At 43.8% G+C, this 26,802-nt stretch overlaps 1 protein-coding gene across 1 annotated transcript in view; it reads left to right on the forward strand.

Annotated features, from left to right (window-relative positions):
• Positions 1 to 12,950: 12,950 nt before the first annotated feature.
• CUL5 (cullin 5) overlaps positions 12,951 to 26,802 on the forward strand; it is a 36,678-nt gene continuing 22,826 nt past the window's right edge. Inside the window, exons 1-4 of the mRNA XM_048493631.1 lie at positions 12,951 to 13,216; positions 23,433 to 23,542; positions 25,188 to 25,287; positions 26,414 to 26,590. Of these exons, the coding sequence (XP_048349588.1) occupies positions 13,193 to 13,216; positions 23,433 to 23,542; positions 25,188 to 25,287; positions 26,414 to 26,590 (411 nt within the window). The 5' untranslated portion in view covers positions 12,951 to 13,192. The remainder of the gene's footprint in view (positions 13,217 to 23,432; positions 23,543 to 25,187; positions 25,288 to 26,413; positions 26,591 to 26,802) is intronic.

A 26,802-nucleotide genomic window follows, 5' to 3' on the forward strand; every position in this document is an offset into this window, starting at 1 on the left:
TGTTAGTTTATTTATTTATATAACCCATTTGTACCACACCTTTCTCCCTAATGGGGATCCAAAGAGGCTTACGTCATTCTCTTTTCTGCTCGTTCCTCACAACCATCCTGTGAGGTAGGTTAGGTTGAGTGTGAATGGGACAATGTATTCTTGAAGGCATTCAGATCCTCTGAAGATTCCAGCCACAGATGCAGGTGAAACGTCAGGAGAGAATGCTGCTAGAACAAGGCCATACAGCCCGGAAACCACACAGCGCCCCAACTTCCATGGGACAACTGAAGATTTGAACTCGGATCTCCCAAATACTAATCCAACACTTCTAACCACTATATCACAGTGGCTCTCGTGTAGGCTGTACGTGTATGTGTGTGGATAAAATGTCCCAGTGTTTGTGCAAGATGTTTTCCATGAAAATGTTTGTTGCCGTTGGCAGTCTAGCCACTGCAGGAGAGAAAGGGGGGATATAAATCCACTACCAACCAACACGGACACAACGTTATCATGAAATCCCCCCAAGCTAGAGGTGAAAAATTAGGATATAAAACCAGCGCTCCAGAGAAGACATTGATATAGTATCTAATGGGGTTAGAAAACATCTAATCAATATAGTCACAAATGTAGTCATAAAAATAATGAATTGCCACAGAAAACACAGCTCATAATACCAATGAAAAGACCGTCATCTAATGTATATCTTCTAAACCAGAACAATAACCTTGGGAGATCAAAAAGCAATAACCTTGGGAAATCAAAAAGCTTCTAGTCTTGGATGAAGGTCAGTCAGTTTCAAATTCCAAAAGTTAGAATGGCCTTGCACAATTTTCTAAATCATGCTAGAGAAGCTGGGCTTATGAACTTTCTCTGCTCAATTGTCCAACAGAGTGGAGCAATTATAACAAACTAGCGGGCCCGGCCACGCATTGCTGTGGCTCAGTCTGGTGAAGTGGAAAAGAAAGAAAAGGGGAAGCGAACGGTTCGAACATGTGTCATTGCACAATGCTTGCAAGGGAGGGGAGGGGCAAGGGGCCCCTCACTCCCCTCCCTGTCTCCCATTCCCTTGCATGGCACCCCACCCTGTCCCTCCCGAACGTTCCCCTTCCTCTGCTAGGGTGGGTGGGCCATGTCCAGGTGGCGAACCCTGTCTCTTTCACTCCCTTCCCTTGCAGGCAAATTACCTAGCTTAAAACACGCTGGGAGGCATGAGCTACATTGTGTTCAAATTTCAGAGCGTTTGGTCCAGCAAACTCCCGGACCCTCCCTCACCTTCCCCTTCCTCCGCTAGGGTGGGTGGGCCATGTCCAGATGACGGGCCCCATCTTTTTCACTCCAGTTGGCAGCGGTTTTCAAGGAAGGCATGGTTGTTTCCCGTGTAACAGAGGGTGTTGCTTTGACAGCCAGCAGATGGCGCTGTTGCAGAACAGAACTGTGGTTCCAACTGTCACAAGTGTGGCATGTACACAATAACTGGCACAGTTGTGACATGTACACAACAGGAGGTGTGGAAACAGTATGGAAACCTGGCCGCACGCGAATGCAATGTGTGAAAATTTCAAAGCAATCGGTCCAGTAGTTTGGGAGATTACCTGTCAGCAGAAAAATGCACAGACAGACAGACAGACAGACAAACAGATAGAAGATAGATGGTATCACTGGGACAAAGGATTTATCAGTCTTCAAAAAAGGGGTCACCAGTAGGTAACAGCATGCTGACCTCAACTGGGATGTGGTTCCCAGCTCAGAAAGAGCTTTATAAGTGAAAACCTGTAACTTGCATGTCTTCAGGATACATTCAGTGAGATTCCTGTGCCACCTTCTTAATTTTAGTTTGATTCCTATATGCTGTGTACATCTGGGGATAATCTGTTGTCAAAGCCCAGAGCACCTACCCCTGGGGAAGAAAAGGTGGAGTGGGGCACCACCCTAAGGAAGGCAGGTAGGGTTGTCAGTTTCCAGGGGGTGAGGCAGGCTGGAAGTCTCCTGGGATTACAATTGATCTCCAGGGGACAGAGCCCACCCAGTTCATTTGGCGAAAATTGCTGTTTTGGGAGGTGGACTGTATGTCATTACATCCCACTGAAGACCCAAATCTCCCTTCCAGTCACCCCGCCCCCCCCACCTCATCTCAGGCATTTCCCAGTCTGGAACCCACAATCCTAGCAGTAGTCCAGTGGCAAAGCTGAGAAGAGAGCCAGGAAAGACTGCAACACCAAGTAGGGTTGCCAACTCTGGGTTGAGAAATTCCTGGAGATTTGAGGCGGGTGGGACCTCAGGGAGAGCAGGGTTTGGGCAAGGAAAGGACCTTGGTGACTAATGCCATAGACATCATCTGCCAAAGAAGCCATTTTCTTAAGGGGATCTGATCTCTGTAACTTAGACATCACTTGTAATTCTGGGAGATCTCCAGATACCACCGAGAGCACAGGTGTCAAACTCGCGGCCCTCCAGTTGTTATGGACTACAGTGCCCATCATCCCCCTGCCATAACATCTGGAGGGCCACGAGTTTGACACCTATGACCTAGAGACTGGCAAACCTAAAGCAGGGGAGGACCAGCCAAGCAGAAGGCCAACCAGTACTCGTTCCCTCTGGACAAGAACGCTTCTGGGGTAAAGGCGCCCTTGAGATTATGGATTTCTTGGGTATAGGAACATGGAAGAAGGAACAGGGAGTGGCCACAGGAAGAGGGATAACAGGCCCGGCTGAAGGTGGAATAAGTGAGGGCTTCTTGTTAGGCAGTGGCCACAGGAAGAGGAATGACAGACCCCAGCCGCAGTTGGAATGAGTGAGGACTTCAGAGTACTGAGGTCCCTGGAGCCTTGAAAGATGCCATTTCTGGCCAAAGAGGGAACCAGAACTAATATTTCCTACCTGGACAGATTGAGTCAGCCCCTGGCTTAACCCTGCAAATAAGGTGCAGCAGCAAGGACAAGAGCTCAGGCTGGGAGAAGGACTCAGGCTGAAAATGAGGCCTAGCACCTAGGTAGGAATAGGTGAAGGTGCTGAGTGGTGAATGGCAGTGCCATTTCCAGATTTTTGGAGATCCTGAGCAGACAGTGCCCAGGGGCCCCCTTCCCCTCCTCACAAGCCCTCTCAACCACCTGCGCTCAAGGCCACCTGCACAACATCCATTTCCTTTCCTCCACAGCACTGGCTGTTGTGTGGAGCTGATGTGGCCAACTAGGAGACCTGCTACTCTGCAACACCTGCATGTACATCCCATCAGTGCTGGGAGGATGGGTGGTGGAATGCTTACAAGCAAATGAGCAGGGAAAGACACATGGACATGTGGAAGCAGAGGTGGAGGGGTTTGTGATTGTGGGCCCTACCACAAGCTCTAGGCCCCAGCAGTTGCTGTACCTGAGGGGATGCTGACACGGGCCCTAGCATGCTGACATAGGCCGGGCTACAAGGTGGTGGTTAAACTCTAAAACTGTAAAAAAAAAAAAAACCTAAGCAATTCATGACCAACCCATACATTTCTGGTATGCCGACTGTTCTTGAGGACTGTGGAAAGAGAGTATTACTCCTTGGGAAATGAAGTATCTGGTTCTAGGGGCTTCTCTAGGATATGGAATCTTACCTTCAGGATGGGTACAGGACTGAGGTATAAAACATAAAGCCATTGTTGGAAGCAGTTATTAAGAATGGAGAAGGGACTGCATAAAATGCAAAATCTCCCCCCCCCTCCCACATTTCCCCACAAAATTATGAATCCCTTCCAAGATTTTTTAAATCAAACAGTTCTTCAAGTACATCAAAAGCAGGAAGCCAGCAAGGGAAGCGGTAGGCCCGTTAGATGACAAAGGAACAAAGGCTAAAAGATGACAGGGAGATTGCAGAGAAGCTGAATGAATTCTTTGCATCTGTCTTCACCCAAGAGGAGGTGAGGAACATTCCTGCACCTGAACCAAGCTTCTTAGGAGGCGAATCCGAGGAACTAGCGAAGATAGTGGTAGACAAGGAAGAAGTTCTGGCAGCCATTGATAAACTAAATGTTACCAAATCCCCTGGCCCAGATTGCATTCACCCAAGAGTTCTTAAAGAGCTCAAGCATGAAATTGCTGATCTTCTCACTTTAATATGCAACTTATCCCTGAAATCAGGCTCCATCCCTGAAGACTGGAAGATGGCCAATGTCACACCAATCTTTAAGAAAGGATCTAGGGGGGCCCCGGGAAATTACAGGCCAGTCAGTTTGACATCTGTTCCTGGTAAATTAGTAGAATCTATCATTAAAGATAAAATTATAAAACATGTAGAAAAGCAAGACCTGCTGAGAAAGAGTCAGCATGGCTTTTGCAGAGGCAAATCCTGTCTTACAAACTCACTAGAGTTCTTTGAGGGTGTAAACAGGCATGTGGATAAGGGGGAACCAGTGGACATTGTCTACTTGGATTTTCAAAAGGCTTTTGACAAAGTTCCTCACCAGAGACTATTGAGAAAACTCAGCAATGAAGGAATAAGAGGGGAAGTCCTCCTATGGATTAAAAACTGGTTGAGAAACAGGAAACAAAGAGTGGGTGTAAATGGGAAGTTCTCACAATGGAGAGATGTCGGGAGTGGTGTCCCCCAAGGATCCGTTTTGGGACCAGTGCTCTTTAACCTATTCATAAATGACCTGGAAGTAGGGGTGGGTAGCGTGGTGGCCAAGTTTGCAGATGATACCAAATTATGTAGGGTGGTGAGAACCACAAAGGATTGCGAAGAGCTCCAAGCGGACCTTGATAAATTAGGTGAGTGGGCTCAGAAATGGCAAATGCAGTTCAATGTAGCAAAATGTAAAGTGATGCACATAGGGGCAAAAAATCCAAACTTCACATACACGCTACAGGGGTCAGTGCTATCAGTCACAGACCAGGAAAGGAATTTAGGCATCTTAGTTGATAGTTCCATGGGAATGTCAACTCAATGCATGGCAGCTGTGAAAAAGGCAAACTCTATGCTGGGGATAATTAGGAAAGGAATTGAGAATAAAACTGCAAAGATTGTCATGCCCTTATATAAAGCAGTGGTGCGACTGCACTTGGAGTACTGTGTCCAGTTCTGGTCGCCGCATCTCAAAAAGGATATTGAGGAGATAGAAAAAGTGCAGAGAAGGGCAACAAGGATGATTGAGGGACTGGAGCACCTTCCCTATGAGGAGAGGCTGCAGCGTTTGGGACTCTTTAGTTTGGAGAGGAGGGGGCTGAGGGGGGATATGATTGAAGTCTACAAAATTATGCATGGGGTAGAAAATGTTGACAGAGAGAAATTTTTCTCTCTTTCTCACAATACTAGAACCAGGGGGGCATTCATTGAAAATGCTGGGGGGAAGAATTAGAACTAATAAAAGGAAACACTTCTTCACGCAACGTGTGATTGGTGTTTGGAATATGCTGCCACAGGAGGTGGTGATGGCCACTAACCTGGATAGCTTTAAAAGGGGCTTGGACAGATTTATGGAGGAGAAGTTGATTTATGGCTACCAATCTTGATCCTCTTTGATCTGAGATTGCAAATGCCTTAACAGACCAGGTGATCGGGAGCAACAGCCGCAGAAGGCCATTGCGTTCACATCCTACATGTGAGCTCCCAAAGGCACCTGGTGGGCCACTGCGAGTAGCAGAGAGCTGGACTAGATGGACTTTGGTCTGATCCAGCTGGCTTGTTCTTATGTTCTTCTTATGTTCTTACTTCTGGGGGATGGCTAGTGTAAGGTTTTGTTGATTTAGCATTGTGTGATAGATTAAACTGATATATACCGGCACAGTTCTGCTGAAGTCCACAATCCTTGCCCACTGTTACTTTTTGAAGGCTAACATTTCAGTTTTTAAGATTTAGCACCAAGAACATATTTGGCATTATGTTTTTGGAAAATGAGTCACCAGAACTGTTTGTGCATTCTAATGAGCAACTGGAGCTAGCAGAATGTACAGTTCTGTTTGTACACCACACAAACAGAATCTGGTTCCCGAAATACTCTCCTATTTGTATGTGCCACCTGATCAATGCATGTATGCACTATGAAATAGTTCTCTTTGAATAAAATGTGATTTTTTCCCCCTCAGGTAAGTGGGCTTAACATTGAAGTCTTATGATGCAAGCACTTTGACTTTGATTGAGGACGAATGCCGACTCTCTGGCAGAAGAAGAAGAAGAGTTTGGATTTATATCCCCCCTTTCTCTCCTGTAGGAGACTCAAAGAGGCTTACAATCTCCTTGCCCTTTCCCCCTCATAACAAACACCCTGTGAGGTAGGTGGGGCTGAGAGAGCTCTGAGAAGCTGTGATTAGCCCAAGGTCACCCAGCTGGTGTGTGTGGGAGTGTACAGGCTAATCTGAATTCCCCAGATAAGCCTCCACAGCTCAGGCGGCAGAGCTGGGAATCAAACCCGGTTCCTTCAGATTAGATACACGAGCTCTTAACCTCCTACGCCACTGCTGCTCCTAGGAAGAAGCTTAAATCTCACTGTGAAAGGTTAAGCAAAACCAGGTACCTTGCCAGTAATGCACCTAAACCATGGTTATTTATATACTCACAAATCGCTGAGTTTTTAAAATTTTATTAAAAGGAAAGGAAAAGAAATAATAAAATCAGTTCTCTCTCAGCTTTAGACAGTTCCAAATATAAAACACAATCAGGGGCGGAGCATGGGGGAACTGCAGCAGAGGTACACCTGCATCCTGCACCCCTGCCACGCCCCGTCCACCTCTCCCCACCCCAGAACACCCTTGCACCGGTGTATTTCACCCCACCCCACCCCCTTGGCGCTACGCCACTGAAAACACTACAATACAAGGCTATTCAACCTAAGGCAGAAAAACACCAAGAACAACTATGAGAAAATCTTGAGAAGAATCCTTCTGAATGAATCTCCTTAGAATGGTGTCAGGGGTTTTATAGAATTGGCTCATCTAGACCAGGGGTAGGGAACCTGCGGCTCTCCAGATGTTCAGGAACTACAATTCCCATCAGCCCCTACCAGCATGGCCAATTGGCCATGCTGACAGAGGCAGATGGGAATTGTAGTTCCTGAACATCTGGAGAGCCGCAGGTTCCCTATCCCTGATCTAGACCATTTGATCAGTAATTAACCAATTGGGTGTCAGATAGAGTTGATGAGGGAGACAGTCCTCACCTGAGCATTCTTGGCAATTAAGACCTATATGTCCGGTTTAGAATTTGGCCTTGTAAAAGCCAATTCCGCTATCTAAAGAACAACACCTCTTAAAATAAACACAAACACAGTTTACCACCTTAGTGAGGCCAAATGGTTGCATTGTAAATGACCTAGCAAGACTAAATGGTTGCCTCATAAAAGACCCAATATACAAGACAAATGATCTCTAAGTAAATTTAAAGGAATATATATACTTTCTTCACGCTCGCCTTTTGAAAAAAGAATCAAAGGCCCACTTTAGCCATTGTCCAAAGCCTAAACGGGAGGGCACAGCGCCCCTCACAAATTCCCAGATGAAGTTACGTGTTCTAAAAGATGCTTTGTTCTGGAAACAGACGTTTCTAAAGAAGTCAACAGACCATTTACTATCTAAGTGGTTACTGTGGATTCCCCAAAACACAGAATAGTGAAGCTAATAATGGCAGCCTAGAAAATCTAATTATTTCCTTGCTTAGAAAAGTAGCTGATGGGTGAGGCTTGTCACGTAGGTATAGATTTTTTATGGGGTGGGTTCGGTGACTTTTTATGGGGTGGCTTTCCGGCTGTTCCATTCCATGCACTGTTTCAAGGGACATGTAAAGGAAGGGGTTTGAACCCAAGAACCCCCCCTTACCTACATCCCTGCTTGTCAGCTGAGAACTTGAGTTCTACCTTGGGTGTTGTTTTTCTTGCACAGGTCTACACTTATTACATCTCACATATATCATGTGCGATCAGGCTTTGTGTTATTTTGTCGGTGTGCTAGCAATAATGCCAAAAGAGAAATGCAATGTGATGCAATATGAGAGATGCAACGTGCGGAGCTTATGGCTAAGGCTGCCATGGATTTCCTACATCATGCTGGCCCCAGAGACTTGTATCCCTGCTTCTCCCTGCCCTGACAGGAAAAATCATCTAATACATTCTCTCACAAAGGAGAAGGGGAAGGAAGAAACGACTGCTGGAGCGAAGTGAATTCTTTGGTTTAAATTCACACACATGTTCCCTAACTTGGACGGCCCAAGCTAGCCTGATCTCATCAAATTATCAGAAGATAAGCAGAGATTCTGGTCAGTGTTTAGATGGGAGACCACCAATGTGGATCAGAGTCACTACCCAGAGGCAGGCAATGGCAGACCATCTCTGAACATCTGCTGCCTTGAAAACTATATGGTTGGCTGTGACTTAACACCATTTTGCACACATGACAAAGTATCTGTCAATTACATTTTTGTCCCACTTTTCCTTCAAGGAGGTTAGGACTATAGGTAACCCCTTTGAAGACCAAGATGTTGACGTGGTGTGCATGTTTTCAAGACAATTCTGAGCTTTCAGTTCAAATGCATGTGCAACCCCCCAAAGAATTTTCAAATAGTGGGAAAGGAAATATGTTCATTCATCTATGGCTCCTAATAGCAGGTTTTCAAGCCAGTTTTCAAAGTGGGTGTGTGTGAAAAGCAAAACACACTGAAATGTTACCTTTTGCCTTGGAGACTGAGATAGTGGAATGAATCTGTGCACATTTACAAAACAATTCCCCCTTTGAACCTAAAACTGCAGTTCCACCTTTGATTTTAGAGAGAGGTGGAGCAAAATTTTAGGGAGAGGTGTGTGCAAAACACATTATAAAGTATTATATGAAGCAAGGTCTGTTGTAATTGACCAGTTCTCATTTAATTTCTCTTCAAACATAGCAATAGAAGCTGCCTTAGAAGCTGTCATTTCCTCAGAAGAACAACTGTAATTCTGGAAACTCCAGCAGTCTCCTTGAAGTTGGCAGCTCTGCTATATTTTTCTGTACCAGGTCTAACAACAACGCTCATGGAAATGGCATGGCAGGAATTAATCCCCTCAGCACCACAGCCCTGAATGAAATCGATTCCAGCGGCACTTTAAGAGGCTTTCCGCACTGACAGAGTTGTACTGGTTTCTATCTAGGTTCACCTCAGTGTATCCGCACTGCAACTGAGCTCAACGTTGTTTTGTCTCAGTTCCCCTCCCCCTCAGAACTGCGACATCCCTGTCGCAGTTATGAACTGCACCTTTCTGCTGGAACAAGGTCGATACAGCTTCGAAGCTTCGAAGTGCGGATGCATTGAAACGACACCTCATCCGTTCAACCAATCAGGCGCCGCTTTTGTGGCATGCGCAGAACGGGAGAGTCGTGGCAGGCATGTAACTGTAAACTGTAAAAACTGTAAAAAAAAAACGCCCCCGTTTCCCATGGTAACACAAGCTCCAATCACGATCGAGAAGCGAAACAGGCACCAAGATGATCCCGCCCACTTAGCTGGGTTCCAGGGGGCCAAGTAAGTTGCTGTGCGGACAGCCTGGAATTGCCCCCCACTGAAGGGAACCGAGTTGACCTTAGCTCCCTTCTGTAGTGCGGAAAGCCCCTAAGTTTAAAAGGCATTTTGGGAAATGCCCAGCATGTGCAGTTTGACCTGTTATCCAAGCCCAGGCTCAACTGAAAGCAGGAGATAAGACTACAAATCCATCAATAAACTCTACTTCAGCCACCTCTAGCTCTGCTCTGTCTAGGCCAGTGATGGCGAACCTTTTCGAGACTGAGTGCCCAAACTGCAACCCAAAACTCACTTATTTATCGCAAAGTGCCAACATGGCAATTTAACCTGAATACTGAGGTTTTAGTATAGAAAAAACGGTTAGCTCCAAGGGGCGCGTTACTTGGGAATGGTGGTAGTCGGTGGCTTTGCTTTGAATCAACTGTGGAACGTTTCGAACGGGTGAATCACAACCCTAGGAGGGTTTACTCAGAAGCAAGCCCCATTGCCAGCAACCTAGCTTACTCCCAGGTAAAGGATTGTTCTTTCCATGAAAATCAGTAGGGTTTAACAGGGTTACCTACACTGCTTACCCAAAACTAGTCTTAGGTTTAATGGTAATAATCTCCCTCAAATAATTACACTATTATCACATGACGAACTCTCTGCACGCGTGCCCGCAGAGAGGGCTCTGAGTGCCACCTCTAGCACCCATGCCATAGGTTCGCCACCACTGGTCTAGGCTAGCTCAATGTCAACTTTTTCAGAGCATAGCCCTCCTTTTTTTCTGGCCTGTCCCCCCAAATCTGGGTTCTGCTTCTGTTCTGTAAATAGTGGTGCCAGGTTCCCCTTTTGCTGGAGGCATCCTGCTCTGCACCCCTAGGCTCCCACAGTTACTCTGTGGAACAGCAGGAGCAAAATGGGGGGAAGGGGAAAATGGATATTGCATCAATGCTGTAACACCAGCTCTGGCACAAAATGGGAAGTGATGTCAATATGTTGGCATGGTGGTCTGGAATTCACCTGATAGAGGATCACCCTGACATGCTGACATCACACTAGGGTTGCTGGGTACGGCCAGGCAACCTGTCCCTAGTAACCAGCAGGCAACACAGGAGGGCAGTGTGGGGAGATGCTATTGTGGTAAAGATACCAGGATTTTTAACAATTCCCTTTGATGCCTGCATGGCACTAGTGGAAGGAGGAAAGCCTAGGGGTGCCAGCTCTGGGTTGGGAAGTTCATGAAAATTCTTCGGGTGGAGCCTGGGGGAGGAATCTCAGAGGGGTATAATGCCCAAGCAGCTCTTTTCTCCAGCGGAACTGATCTCTGTAATCTTGAGAACCAGTTGTAAGTCCAGATCTCCAGCCACCCCCTGGAAACTGGCAACCCTGCAGGGATGCACAAGTGTCACACTGGCATGCCTGTGTGGCTTCCAGTTTCAACCCAACCTCTAACGTTTCACAAAAACCTCACTAGTAAAACCACAGAGGTTTTTTTGTCCAAATGCTAGTGTCCCCAATGAGGCCCCCCACTCTAACCTGGTAAGTCCCTTTAAGGTTGGCAAGCCATGCTTGGGAACATTATGACAGAATGCCTGGAAGTGGTATAGCACCCTTCTAGGAATCGCTGAAAACTTTATGGTAAAAGCCTGAACTAATGACAGTCCATTGACTTTACCTTAGACTTTCTGCAGATTTCTGGAGAGGTGTGAGATCAAGTCCAGAATTTCTCCAGAAGTGACATTACTCCATAAGGTGAATCATTTGTTATAAAAAATAGCTCTCACTAATGGCTGCCCCCAGTGTCCCTGTCTACACAATCCCCCTCTGGTTGCCAGACCAGGCCTGACACCTATAGTACGGTAGTAAAAATTTACAGAAGTGCCATTGGAGGCATTGATTTAAGTGCAGTTATGGGGGACCCAGAGGTGTCTGTGGTTGGACAAAGGACTGCAATCAGTTGAGGTGCAGCAGTCGAGAAGATTGTATGCTTGCTTCCATATTACAACAGAGTTCCGAACAAATGTGAGAATTTCATTCATTTTTTATGCATTGCCCTTGTCAAAACCATTATTTTCTGCATTATTGAACATGGTATCTTGATACAAGAGCATTAAGAAGGAGGAGGAGGAGGAGGAGGAGGAGGAGGAGGAGGAGGAGAAGAAGAAGAAGAAGAAGAAGAAGAAGAAGAAGAAGAAGAAGAAGAAGAAGAAGAAGAAGAAGAGGAGTTGGGTTTATATCCCCCTTTCTCTCCTATAGGAGACTCAAAGGGGCTTACAAACTCCTTTCTCTTCCCCCCTCACAACAAACACCCTGTGAGGTAGGTGGGCTGAGAGAGCTCAGAAGAACTGTGACTACTAGCCCAAGGTCACCCAGTTGGCATGTGTTGGAGTGTACAGGCTAATCTGAATTCCCCAGATAAGCCTCCACAGCTCAGGCAGCAGAGCAGGGAATCAAATCAAACCCGGTTCCTCCAGATTACAGAAAGTAAAAAATGTATTTTTACTTTCAAATGGGTGATGGGAGCAGGGCTAGGTAGACACTAGGACCCAGTCAGAGCACTGTACAGCAAAAAAGGTCCAGCAAGCTTTGTTCTGTGGCAGAGGAATGTGCAATCTACTAACATCTTTATGTGAAACAGAGTACAGCCTTTTGGGTGCAATATCAATGTATTAAAATATTCATTTCCTTTGTTTCCTTATTAAAATATTCATTTCCTTTCCTTTTTGTTCAAACTAACTTAAAGAGGATAAATAATTAAAAAAAGAGAAAAACATTTCCCATCACCTTCTAGCACCCAAAAAGCAGACAGAGCTGGTACTATGGTGAAGTGCATTTTTATATAAACTATAAATAAATTTGCATCTATGAATGTAAATTGCCATATGCAAATTTTGTATCCACCCCCTTTGTGGCTTTTGTCTTTTGCTTGGGTCAACCTAACCCATCAACTGATGCAAACACATTCAGATCACTGCTTGCTATAGATTGATTTACATCAAACTGAACAGAAAGACAGTATTTTCTTTATAACCACGTTGAGAGTATTTGAGGAACTGCCTCAAACTAAACCTGCACCACCGGTTCCTATGGGTTTTACACCTGTTTCAACTGTCCTGGCTTCTCAAAGAACTCTGGGAAATGTAGTTTGCTGAGGTAGTAGCTACAGAATCCCCAGACCATCGCTCCTTAAAACGACAACTCCCAGGGCTCATTAGATACTTTTTAAAATGTTTTTATTTATTTATTTAAAACATTTTAATTTTTATTTATTTAAAATATTTTATTTTTATTTTAAAAACATTTTTATTTAAAACATTTAAAATATTTTAAATTTAAATATGTTAAATCCTTATTCTCTGGATAGCCAGAGCGGATTAGTTCTGAGAAAGACATCCCAGGGTTCACTGTCTGGGGGGAAGGAGTGAGGCGACCTCCGCTCGGCAGGGGTCACTGTGGGCAGTCTCCTCGCCGCTCTTTCCATCAGCCGCGCATCCGGCTCGTGAGCGCCGCATCCTGTGGGCTCGCCCAGCCCCCCGCGCGGAGCCGGGCCGCCGCCGCCGCCGCCAGTGCCCGGACTGTTCACCCGCCCGCCCATGAGGCGTTGAAAGCGGTGCCGGGAAGGGCGGAAAGAGCCGCCTCGGGCCCTAGGCTCTTGCACGTCGTCCGTCCCGTGTGGGGCGGCGGGGACCATGTAAAAGGAGAGCGCCGAGACCAGTCCCAGAGCCCGGGAGCAGCCGCCGGCCTGCCCCAGCGCGTGGAGGGGATCATGGCGACGTCGAATTTGTTAAAGGTGAGGGAGAGATCAGGGAGGCGGAGGATGAGGGAAGCCGTCGGGGGGGGGGAGCGTGGGGTTATCTGTGGGGCGGAGTAGGAGGAGTCCCGGCAGGAGGTGGGAATTGAAGAATGGGGGGGGGGGTTGCACGTTTTGGGGGTGTGGGTCCCTGAGAGGCTTGCGCAGGTCAGGGTGAAAGCTGAAGGCAGAGTAGCAAACAGCGGGGCCGGGCAGAGGGGAGACAACCCCATTAAAAGCGGGCCTCCCCTAAACGTGTAAAAACACACTAACTCTTCTGCTTTTCCTCTGTTCTTCCTGTTTGCAGCCCCCTTCTCCTTCCCCTGAACGAATGGCATAAAGAGGAAGGAACTCGTGAAAGGTGTTTCAGGGTTTAGGGAGGTGCAACTGTGCTGTCTTTGCTCTCCTTTCAGGGCTTTGTAGAGAAGGCTGGTGCCACTTCGATCCTCAAGTAGATATACAGAACTCAGGTTCATCAACCACAAACAGATACAAAAACTTTGTTCCAATAGGATATTTCCAGTAGGAAATATCAACATGCAGAACATAATGAGTAACAGCAATACTATGGTATATGTAACAAGGTTTACAAAGCCATCTACTTGTGTGCATCTCACAGACATTTGAGGCTTGTGCTGCTGTAACAGGAAATAAATGTGTAACAGAAAATAACTTGGTACACTAGACCCCAAGTACATTAACCAGTTACATTATCATTCCAAGTGGAAAAGTGCCCACTAGAAGTAAGTGAAGATAGAACAAGAATGTCATTGGGTCTAAGCCACAGGTGTCAAACTTGCGGCCCTCCATATGTTATGGACTACAGTTCCCATCATCCCCATGCCAGCATGATGCTGGCAGGGGATGCTGGGAACTGTAGTCCATAACATCTGGCAGACCGCAAGTTTGACACCTATGGTCTAAGCCCTTTCATCAGCTTTCTTTGCAATTATCAACGCTGCTCTTGTTCCTTCTGGATAATTTTTCATCTGTTCAGCACATGTAAATACTCCATCAAGCTAAGGTGTGCTTCGATGATTCTCTAGCCACTTAAATCCTGGCTGCATCCACACTGTTGTGAATGATAGCACAAGAGCACAATATTCATAAGTGGATTTTCCCGTTTGAATGAGACAGTCCTGTTGTGAATTATGGTTATCCAACAATAAGAATGCAGTATCCATTGACTGTGAGGATGCATTTGCTTGTAATGCTCTGGAAGATACTTTGCACATAGCCTGTGTGTGGTTAAGAAGAAATCTGGAAGTGTAGAAGGTCCTACCTAAGAGGTTTAGAAATGAAGGCCTGAGAGCAGAGCACAGCCCAAGGTATCTTGAATACTGCATAGGTTTGTGAAGCTGCTTTGTGCTGTCAGTCTGGTAATATTTATGTTGCAGCAACTCTCCAAAATCTCAAGTGTTTCACAGTCTTGAGAGTCTTTAACTGAATGGTGATTGAACCTGGGGTTTTACACATCCGGCTACTGAGCCTAACCCTGAATCCTAAACATACTGATGTGCCTGGGATTGACTTCTAAGTAACCTGCATAGTATTGAGCTGTGAGATGGGCAGTCATAATGCTACCCTTCTTCCTTCAACACCTATTAAAACTGAGGTTCATGTTTGCTTGTGCCCCTTCAAATAAGCAACCATGTTCTTGTGTAGCTCCTGTTTCATTGGGATTTGTGCAGAAGAGGTTCCCAAAGGATCTTGCCCTGCACATCAAGTTAGATCTGCCTTCAGTGCTACCCAGAACCCACCATGTCAAATTGCTGCTTCAACTTTCATTTTGATAGTGCCTTGTAGGGCCTTATTTGCCAGTTGCCACCTTCGCATTAGTCGTTGCACGTTAGCTTTTAGTACAGCTTCTGTACACAGGAGTATTGACACAGATGAGAGTCCCCGCTTTGCCTGCTAACACATGCTGCAACGGTTGAGAAAATAATTCTCTTTTCTAATGTGCTCCTACAGTTTACATGTCAGATATTGTAACTCCTTTTGGTAACTAACTCAGAAGCAAGGTGTGGTGTAACCATAGTTTCCAACCTTTTCTTTAACGAGAGATCTACTTCTGAGTAATAAAAAAATATTTTGAGCTACTTCTCTCCCTCCTCATGTTACTAAGTTTTGTCCTGAAAAACATCACATAGTTTAGGAAGAGCACCAGATATGAAGTTGTGAGCTATTCCGCACAGAGAAAAAATTCTATGAAATAAAAGCTTAAAAGAATGGCAGTTATCTTGATCCTACTTGATCTGAGATTGCAAATGCCTTAGCAGACCAGGTGCTTGGCAACAACAGCAGCAGAAGGCCATTGCTTTCACATCCTGCATGTGAGCTCCCAAAGGTATCTGGTGGGCCACTGCGAGTAGCAGAGTCCTGGACTAGATGGACTCTGGTCTGATCCAGCAGGCTCGTTCTTATTAAAAGGGGCTTGGACAGATGTATGAAGGAGAAGTCGATCTATGGCTACCAATCCTGATCTTCTTGAAGTCTTCTCCAGAGTCTTTTAGGGGTTGCACTAAAAGCTTCAACTTCTGCACTGTGGCTCTCAAGCTTCTGTTATGGAGCCCTGATACAGGATGTTGTGCTATAGTGCAAGAATTAAAGGGCTGGAACTAAAGCAGCAGTCAGATGACAGCATTTTTAGGAAATGCAGGTCAGAAATATTGTTTTCCTCATTTCTTAGAAGAAAAGTCTGGTGGCAATAGGAGATAAAGATCCAGGGAACTGAGAAAATGACTTGAAAAGAAAATGAACCAGCCAAAGGGAAGCAACTGTTATTATTTTTATTTATAGTCCACCTTTGTCATTGCTATCCCAGCTGAATTACAATAATTAAAAAACAAACAAACATTTTCAGTTAATTAGTAGTGGATTACAAAATTTGGTAACTTTGGGCAATTTTGGTAAGCAGATTACCAAGTATGATGACATTGTGAATCTAACAAATTCCTGGTAAAACAAAATAGTGTGGTTGGGCTGGGATTGTGCAACATGGGGGAAAGTACTGGAGCAGCGCAGACAAATATAAGGCAACAAGACAGTCAGTGTAAGGAAGACTATTCCTCATAAAAGTCACCTTCTGAGCTGAACCGTTATACGGCAGCTTTGCTCCTTCTACAAGAATGCCTTTCTGAACAGCCAGAGGGAAGCTATATTCTTTGGGGGCAGGACTGCTGTAATTAAGCTCTGTGTGTGTGTAAGTGTATGAAAGAGAAATGTGTATGTAGAAATGTGGTATTCATAGAGAGAACTGGAGAAGTCCCCAATTTAGAAATTTGATGCTGTGCATGGAATTACGGGAAATATGGGAGACCTTTTTTCAGCCGTATGCCAGGCTGGTCCTTCTGATGCTAGTTCGGAAAAATCTCTGGGACCAAAATCGAAAAGCTTGAAATATTTTCCATCTCTTGTAGAGACAATATAATAAAGCTTCATTTAATTCACAATACTTGGGTATTAAGTACAGCGTGTGGTAACTAGTTTAGCTTGTACTATCTTTTTTGTTTCCTTTGCTCCCAATAAAATAGCATTGTTGTATCAATGTAAATCAAACACATTATTTTTTTTTTGCCTGAACACTGGAAATGGGTACGCCCTGCACTTGCTGATTAAAAAAAAACAATGGGTTATAAGAGACTATACAGCTTTATTGTTTACTATGAGTACTCCTTATCTTTTAAAAGGATTAAACACAAGCCACCGAAATTTTGCAGCTTTTGAAAGAGTTAACTTTCAAAATTAACTTTGTGAAAGAGTTAACTCTCCCAGTTAACTGACTCTTTCAATCCTGATCATGTTGGTGTCGAACAGTAAGTAAAAAAGAAAAATGTTTGCTGCTTATCTCCACAAAATTTGATATTTTAAAACAATCCAGTTTCTTTCATTGTCAATGTGCTCTCACCAAAGCTGATCTGTGGTTTTAGCTTTGTGCAATGCTGTGGAATTGACTGGAGCACTCATAATATTTCAATATACGAGTGCCATTACCTGAGGGCTATGCCTAGTGTCATGTGTAAAATTCAGATCATTTATTGTTCCATGAAGCCCAAAACGGAATTTTTCTTCCACTTTTTATTTTGTTTTACTGTTTCCCGTTGCGCTATCCCTGTCTAAAAATTGGGGTCAGGTTGACCTGGAGTAGTGAGAAGGAAAAAGACAGTCCTTTTGTTTTTGATCGTCTCGGTTCTATACTCAGTGTCTTTCTCAACCTGAATTAGTTGCTGTGTGGGTGTTTCATTCTAAGCATGCCCCTTGTCCTTTTCTTTTTTGGTAAATTGTTTTGTGGTAGCTTTGGGGTAATTTTTGGTACTCATTTCCTTGAAAGGGGAACTGCATGTTGGATGAAACTGAGAAAAATCTATTTTCTCCCTGATGTCTTTGCTGCTGTTTTTTTAAGGAGTAATAAAGAGTTGGGATTTTTTTGGCAGCTGGTGGCATGCTCATGCAATCCCAAGGTTTTTGTGTCTGTGATTTATTTTGGGGTCCCTTTCACCCTGCACCGGGTGAGTAAAGTCAGTTTTTTGTTTTAGATATATTTTTAAAATTACAAACTCAAGTCAGTGAAGTTTTACTTTGTGATGTCCGCTCTAATTCTTTTAACCAACGTGGCAATTTGCATTCTTTGTGAAAGAATAGCTTGAAAACATTTCCGACCCTAAAACCATATGTTGAAAGGATATCAAGTGGACTGAAATGGATTTGCAGCTTTTAAAAAGAATTAAAATGTATTGCAAATTAAGGATTGAATTACGTGATTGGTTTTGAAAAGGAACATCTACAGAATTCATATGCCAAGATATTCCAATCTAAACCCATCAAAATCCACAGGCCTCAGCTGGAATAATTCTGCGTAGTATTGCTGTCGAAGTATGATTGGGTAAGTGTAGCCTGTGTAACTGACCCACACTCTGACGTATCTGTATTTGGTCCCTGGTGACATTATCAAACTTCACTCTAAATATTAAGCTAGAACTTTCACTTGTCAAGACAAGAAACAGTAAGACATTGTATATTCCATATAGATTTGATGGTTATCTCAAGCACATTCATGGAAGTGAGTGGACTTCCTGATCTACCTAAGGAGATTTTCAGGAAGCTTATTAGTTCTTCAGTGATCTCAGTGGTGCAGCATCAGAATACATGTGCTACATGTTGCCAACTCTCTGGAGCAATCCTTGAGAATAGCTATTGGGTCTCCTGCTCAAAAGCATTGCTCTTCAGGAAAGGCAGTTGACGATAAAAATAGTGCAAAGGTTGGGGTTTGCTAGCTGGTAACTGGAACAACCATTGCTTTCCAATGTCCTGGTCATGACCTTCAAAAATAATTTCTCTCTTTTCAAAGATTTATTTGATCGATTTTATAGGATGTTGGGAGGTTACAAAATACTTAGCATAATGAACAATAGAAAGACAAGGAATTTGTGCGATAAACATACTTGGTGCAAAATATAGTTTATAAAGTTAACATCCAATGGGAAAAGGCAAAAGCGGTCTAATAGCAATTAATTAGAGACTTTGATAATAAATATGAACAGTTGAAAGGGTGAGGGAAAGTCTGTAGAAAACTATGTCTGAATTTTCTTTTAAGGAAGAATTCCAGGAAACTCAAAAAAGAAAAAAAATGAGTATCTACACCTAAAAAAAGTCACAATACATAATAACTATTGAATTGTTAGCTTTAAAATACAATTTCTCTTGTGCTCAAAGAAGTAAAAATGGTGGCATCCATGAATTTCTTGTCACAGACAGTGGGGTAAATGGAAAACACTTAGCCTCAGATGTGACGACGCTCAAAGGCTGCCTGTTGAGAAACGGGCTTCCAGGGGCTCATCAGAACCTGAGAGTCCGCCTTGACTTTTGTATAAGCTTTTTGTAACCTCTTAGCATACGCAAAGAAATAGCAAAGTGGGCTCTGCCCAAGGTGCTTGGCACAACTAATCAAGGCGTGTTGGATAATTTTGAATTAAGCAACTTTGGAATAGCGTGAGATCTAAAACTAGGTAAAGTAGTGTATTAATGAAGTTCCAGAGGCAGCAAATGTCCACAAGTTGAAATGGAATGCACTGACCGAAATTGATGGTTGTCAGAGAGCTTCAGTCTGCATTGATCATCTTGCTTTGCATCTTACCCTTTATGATCACATGGTCGCTTGCATTGTTCAGTTTCATACAGTTAGTCCTATGGCATTATTGATTTGAGGTCCTATACCAGTGATGGCGAACCTTTTCGAGACCGAGTGCCCAAATCGCAACCCAACACCCACTTATTTATCGCAAAGTGCCAACACGGCAATTTAACCAGAATACTGAGGTTTCAGTTTAGAAACACGTTCTTCGGGAGTAAGCTTGGTGAAGCAACCATGCAACACTTCAAATGGGTGAATCACGACCCTAGGAGGGTTTACTCAGAAGCAAGTCCCATTGCCAGCAACCGAGCTTACTCCCAGGTAAACCGCGCCCAGGCCAGCCTAGATATATGTGTGTGTGTGGGGTGTGTGTGTGATTTTCCGCCCCTCCACATGACAGACTCTGGGCATGCGTGCCCACAGAAAGGGCTCTTGAGTGCCACCTCTGGCACCCGTGCCATAGGTTCGCCACCACTGTCCTATACTGTATTTCATAGGTGTCAAACTTGCGGCCCTCCAGATGTTATGGACTACAGTTCCCACCATCCCCTGACAGCATGATGCTGGCAGGGGAGATGATAGAAACAACAGTCCCTCCTTCTGAACACCTATCCTGTATTTCTCCCCCCCCCACCTCCCCGGTAATCCACCTTGAGTCTTAGTGAGAAAGGTGGACTTTAAATAAGCTACATTAGTGGAAACATCCTTCTGAGTAAACATGGGTAAGATCATGTTACCACTTTTCCCCCTCTTCTGGTTCTGGTTTTGCAACAGCCCTCACTACTTCTCACTGTCACACTGTGTGTAAACCCCATATTTTCCCACCACCCCCGCTATTCTGCCCATTGTTTCTTTTAAGCATTTCCCAGACCTAGTCCATTTTCCAGACCTATGGCTGATCTCCTAATTATCACCACTACCAGCTGTCAAATGGCACTCACCAGCAAATTTCTGTGGTAAATGGATTTAATAGCTGTAATTGACTTGCTTGGATTTGCTATTACTACTGTATAGGTCTTGTCACCCTGGCAGCCAGATACCAGCTTTTTCCAACCCACACGCTCTCTTCCCCCCTTACTTTTAGTTTGTAATTGCAAGTTCAGTTCTGTGGTTCGTGCCCTTTTCTTCCTGTTATATCCGAGAAGTCATTCCAGAGTTTACCAGCAAGTAATACAGAACTGAGGAAAACATTGTAGCATACAGTTTCTTTTATGACTCACTGACTCTTCCTGTATTCTTAAAGTCCATTTGTCTGGTTCTTTTTTAACTGTTGTGCAACTACACTAAATGTGCAGCTGCAAGAGAGTTGTTAATGGGCTGTAGTGCATCGGCTCAGATTTCATAACTATTTGAAATGCGTGTGTCTAGCTGGATTCAAGCAATCTTTGGACTGGGCTCTCTCGTTTCCCGTGATCTCAGCTGCTAGAACAGCATCATGTTCCAAGATCGTAAGAAGCCTAACAAGCAGTGTGGCAGACTCCATCTCGGGCGTTCTGACTTAGTGTTTCGCTGACTGCTTTCTGAGCACTATGCAGGGCTCCTGGAGATAACCACAGCATGCAATGCCGTCGTGACCATATTAGGAAAACAGCAAGATACTTTCAGAATCCTTTCACCTGTTATTTCAGATGTATATATACTACAGCAATGTTTCTGTTTAATTTTTTGGAATTCAGCAGGTCTTACAGGTCACATCAGGTCCAGAGATATTTCTGCTTTATCTATTCTTATGTGTAGGAGATGGCCCTGATCTATTAGTCAGTAGTGGAAATCACAGCGTAAATTGTTAAAATGGTAGCAGGGGCACAAAAAGATGATTTTGCATAGTGTCCTGGAGGAGGACAAGTGGTATAGCTGGTAACAGAAAGTAGACCTTCTGTCCCACTCAGTAAATTATTTCTTATAAATTCTCCACCAGAGTAGTGGATTATGCGAGCTATATTGAGCGAATCAGTGACATTAGAGCTGTGTTGTGGCTATACCTGTATAGTATCTATATGACGAATAGAGCTGTGTTGTGGCTATACCTGTGTAGTATCTATATGACAGAGTAGGTATGTAGGCAAGAAGAACAACACGGTTAACAAGCAATAGGACAGGAAAGGGGAGCCTTGATTTGTATGTGTAAATTATAGGCACTGGTGCCCAGAAATTGTTAACGATGAAACGAAGTTTGTAAGAACATGGAGAACTCCTCTTATATACTTTGTGGTTTTAAGCCTCCTGGGAATCCCTTGGGCCAACCGCTGTAGCTGAGAAAAGCAATTTTGGGGTAGTTGGAGCTTTTGGCGCCTGCTGTGTATTTTCTCCCTCAGTTTATGCTGTGATTCTGTTCATTCCAGATTCTGTTTGTTCCAGATTCTGTTCATTCCAGACACAAAGTTGTCAGCCATATGCAGCTCGTGTTTCTTTACCTGAAAAAACTGCCAGGTGTCTTTGGGGCTTGGCCAGCTGTGAGACAGATGTAGTGGGGGGTGGGGACAGGAAATGGGCAGTTTGTACTCTGATGTTCTGAAACCTATCCCGTTAGTTGCAACAGACCAGATTTCAAGTAGGAGACATGCTAGAATTATTGCTTTGTGGAATATGACAGTGATGGTGGATAGTTCCTGATTCTATCAAGAGAATCTTTGGTGGAAGGTAAAGTGGTGGTGCTTGGTATCTTTGCAGCCAGCTCTGTATCTGCCAGAGCCTATGCTTGTTAGTGACACATTTGACAGCATTGTTATTTCAAACCACTTTTTAGTTTGTCTAATTTTGCACTTAGGTTTTCAATGTTTCAGACTTTCACAGGCAGAACACGTTTACTCTTTCCCATCATATACTTGTCTTTGAATAAAGGAATGCCTGGGGTGGTGCAACTTGGATCAGTGTGCATTTTTCTCTTGAAAGAATCAGAGGCGAGCCTGTGTCCAATATCTGCTTCAGTCTGCATGTACAGCGCCTGCCTTATCAGGTTCTGCGTTATCACATCGGTCCTGTCTGAGGGAGAACAGATTCGTGTGTTTCAGCTTCAACTTGTATTAAGTTGCTCAAAGCAGGAATATAAGAATGTGTAAACTGGTCCCTGTGCACCTGTGCAGGCACATCATAAAGAGGCAGGTATGATACAGTCAGTGCTTCTTCCCCTCCCACCATACTTTTAGCAACCAAACAACATATTTGAGGGCAATAGAGAACTGCCTTTTAAAAAATATTTCCGGAAAATCTTTTGTCAGTTGTCTTTTGAGAATGAATGTAGTGGTCTACATAAATTGCTGAATGCCTATGATTCACCAGAGTTTTGATTCACTACTGGGGAAGTTTGTGTTTAGTGTTTGTTTCTGAGAACAACGTGTTCCTTATAAAGTGGACCTTGTTGGACCTTGTAGTATTTGGTCTTGGGGGGCTCTAATAGTGTTCAAAAACATAATAGGGATGCAGAGTTGGATCCAGCCAGTTTTTCCATTTGTGAAAAAGGGAGGGGGGTTCCCTTTGACCACCAGAAAGGCTATATTTGGGCCCTGCTTGGTCAAAGACCCTGTTAGTAAGAAAGGGAATTGGATGAGGTTGAACACAAAAAGGTGGCTGGATCCAACGCAAACATAACAATGAAACATCTAATTGTCTGGAGATTTTCCAGCTACCTGATTTGTATCTTGATAATGTCATAGTTTTATTTCTTGCTCAATTCAGGCTCTGGCCCATTAGTTAACAATAGCAGTTTTTCACTGGTTACTATAAATTGAGCAACTTTTCCTAGGGAATAGGGAACCTAACTTTATTATAAGGGCCTTTTAAAGGGTTGTTGATTCTTGGACATCTGAAATTGGGTGAGAGACAGGACATGTGCTATGGTACATGCGTCTGTATATCCTCCCAAAGACTGCTAATAATGTTATATGAACATGAACTTCACAAGGTCTCCTGCAGTGAGTTTTTAAAAGGCAGTGGTCGTCCAGCTAACGTGCTTGGTTAAAGTCTGCAATTCTTTGCTCACTTGACATTAAAACACTGAGCAATGTCTGATGGACTTGTTTCTGAATAAGTGTATGGTTTATTTTTGGCCTGCCTTAAAATTATGTTTGCTCCTTTCTTTCTTGGAAGAATAAAGGTGCCCTTCAGTTTGAAGACAAATGGGATTTCATGCGCCCTATTGTCCTGAAGCTTCTTCGGCAGGAATCCGTCACGAAGCAACAGTGGTTCGATCTGTTTTCGTAAGTAATTCTTGTAACTTGCAGTTCTTAAATACTGTAATAGAAACACAGCTATGGTCTTTTGTAATATCATTATAACCATTGCTCTAGGGAAGATCCTATCAGAAACATTTCAATTACAGTAAGCGGTTTTTTGTGATTTGCTCGCACCCATCCTTGAAAATTATTAGTAATTCAGTTTCTGTGATTTATTTGGACTTATGGTTTACTTTTTAAAAATGGCTACAAATGCCTGGATTTTTTTCCTCATTCAGATAACTAGGAAAATGGTTAGATGATGGTATCTTTTATACCCAGTGCTGGCTGGGGCTGCTCTGTTGACAAGGCTGTGAATACCATTCGGGTTATTAACATTCAAAGTAGAAAATATGCTAATCAGAGCAATTAGCATCGCTCCGATTTTTGCCGACTCAAAACTAGGTCACAACTTTTAACAGTACACGAGCTGCAAAACATATATGGTTTCCAGAGGTATTCTTTTTGATTCCCTGAGGGGAGAGGCTCACGCTTCATAAGAACTGTGGGGCTGGGTGGGGGCAGGGAAGCAGAGGAGAGCTGAGTGTGTGAAACACAAGACTTGCCCGTCTGAAAACTGCTTTGCTCTTCGTAAAGTTTGCTGCCCTGCCCTCGGATGATTTTTTTCCCTTTGCTTTCTGATGCCTTCTTGCATCACAAGTAACCTGAGGTTGCCCAGTATTCCGCTCTAATAAATGGCATGAAAAGGGGATCATAATCTTGGGATGGCCGGGGGAGAGTGGAGTAAGACTTTTCAAATTTGTTTAAGCATCTGCTGCTTGAAAGGCAAAAGGAACCATCTACGGCCAGCCTTGCAGGGCTTTTGTTACAATTTTTGAGTTACGTGTGTGCCAGATTGGAAGTTGACAAATGCATAAAACTGAACGTAGAAATCTGATCTCGGTTTCCCATGTAGTTTTCTGCCATAGAATTTCAAAGAGGTCTTCATAAATAAAATATTGCAAGGGAGTCCCCACATCCATAATTATTCTTGAAAGTTTGTTCAATTCAGATATGTATTTTAAGCAGACTACCCGAAGAGCTCCATTAGATTTGTAGTTAGCTGGTGGGTAAATCAGCCATTGTCAGAAGACCTCTTTTCTATGTTGATAGGTAGCAGCTCACTGGATCTTAAGGTCTAGTCTATTGCAGCTACAAATGCTTCTCTACTTGGTAATAATAGGCATAATAATTCTCTACTTGATAATAATAGGCATAGAGGGTAGTATCATATACACAAAACTATATGATCTAATATTCAGTTACAACCTTTATGGTGCATGTAAAAAAACTGGTCTCATTCAATCAGTTTGTCTGTTTCATCTCCCAGCTCTCCCGAATGATAAGCTGGCATCATGTGTTGTCCTGTCCATAAGCCAGAGAGTGAGACAGAGAGACAGAGAGACAGAGAGAGACAGAGATCTGGGTCATTAATGACCCATGGAGTGATTCCACATACCAATGTTTATTAGGCCGGCTATGTTTATGGGGTGGTTTGCCATTGTCTTTCCCATCTACACTTTACCCCCAGCAAGGCAGATAGTTCCAGGTACCTATTTGTTTCTGACCTTTACTGATTACAAAGTTCAGAGTTTTTGTTTTGTACTGACTGTATGAATGTATTTTCTAGGGATGTACATGCAGTTTGTTTATGGGATGATAAAGGCCCAGCAAAAATACACCAGGCTTTAAAAGAAGACATCCTTGATTTTATTAAACAAGCACAAGCCGTAAGTGTTCAACCCGAAAGAGTGCAAACGCTTTTGCAACATAGTGTTAAAGTGTAAATGGCTTCTTTTTAAGGTTTCTTTTCATAAACCCAGATAGTCCAATATGGCATATTGGGCTGTGTGAAATCAAGAACTGGAACAGATGCTACGGATCATCTCCCTCAAACACCTTCCTTGATAAAGGCTATCCAAGGGCTGTATCTTTACAATTTCTTCTTCTTTTTTCAAAGTTCTGTTTTGGCAGACTTGCCTTTTAAGAAAATCACAGAGATGTTTACATTTGGCCAGAAACATGCAGATGTCAAATTCCAGAATTCAGTCTAGAACATCTGTGGGTTCAAGCGGGGGGAGGGTTTAATCCATTCTTCCCCCCTGTTGGAGACCCGGGAGCAGCATTTGCGGGGCGTTTGGGGCTGCTGTGGGAGGGGAAATGAGCAAAATCACTGTTTCCACTGCACTCACGGAAATTCTATGTGGGATCTAAGCCATAGTATGTAGACAAGTGAGCTTGCCAAATATTCCACTATTTTTACAAGGTTCAGCTTGAAAAATAAAATGTTAACACAGTGATGAAATGAAAATGGCAGCCAAACAATACTTCAAAGGAGTTATCTGGTAGTACAGTTTTCTGGCAGGATTTTCAAGAGAGTCATAAAGGTTCGCCCAGTTAAGCATCGGAGCACTGTATGTTTGCATTCCAATCCCATGCCATGAATCAGCTGCCAGTACCTGTGGGGGGCTCCCTCTAATGGTATTGTGATTGGGCCTGTGGCATGGCAGGAGGAGGGGCTGCTGACCTGAAATAGTGCAGAGGAAGTGTTTGCCCATTTGTGAATGCAGATGTTTGTGCCTGCAGCCACCTGAAGGGCAAATAATATTTCCAGAGGTCTAGATACTGTTTGCTCTTTAGAGTCTGAAATAGAGGCAATAACCTAGTCTGCACATATAATTACATCTAATTGGGCTTCCACAAGTACATATGAAATAGTCAGCTCTTGATTCCAAGGCACTTCTCCATCAAACACATATATGAAATGCGAGGCCAGAATGATAGTCACCTCAGAAGAGCAAGTTCATAATATTCTTTATGAATATCTTTATGTTTGGATCTGCCTCCTCTTTTCAGAGAGTGCTGAGCCACCAAGACGATACCGCATTACTGAAAGCCTACATTGTAGAGTGGCGGAAATTCTTCACACAATGTGATATCTTGCCGAAGCCATTTTGCCAGCTGGAGATTACTCTCATGGGCAAGCAGGGCAGCAGTAAGAAGTCCAATGTAGAAGACAGTATTGTTCGAAAGGTAGGTGGTACTTTGCCCTTCAGGAAACTCCGTTGTGGTGAGGAGGTTTGTTAACAGTATTTACAAATGTATGAAGAAGCTTTGTGTCAAGTTCAACCAACTCAATGTTATCTACTCCGATTGCCAGTGGAGCTCCAGGATCTTGGACAGATCACGGTGAGCTCCTGCTACTTGATGTCTTTTAGCTGGAGTTTTCAGATTACATACAAAGC

This window comes from Sphaerodactylus townsendi, linkage group LG04 (genome assembly GCF_021028975.2).
Source record: "Sphaerodactylus townsendi isolate TG3544 linkage group LG04, MPM_Stown_v2.3, whole genome shotgun sequence".
NCBI classification, from domain to species: domain Eukaryota; kingdom Metazoa; phylum Chordata; class Lepidosauria; order Squamata; family Sphaerodactylidae; genus Sphaerodactylus; species Sphaerodactylus townsendi.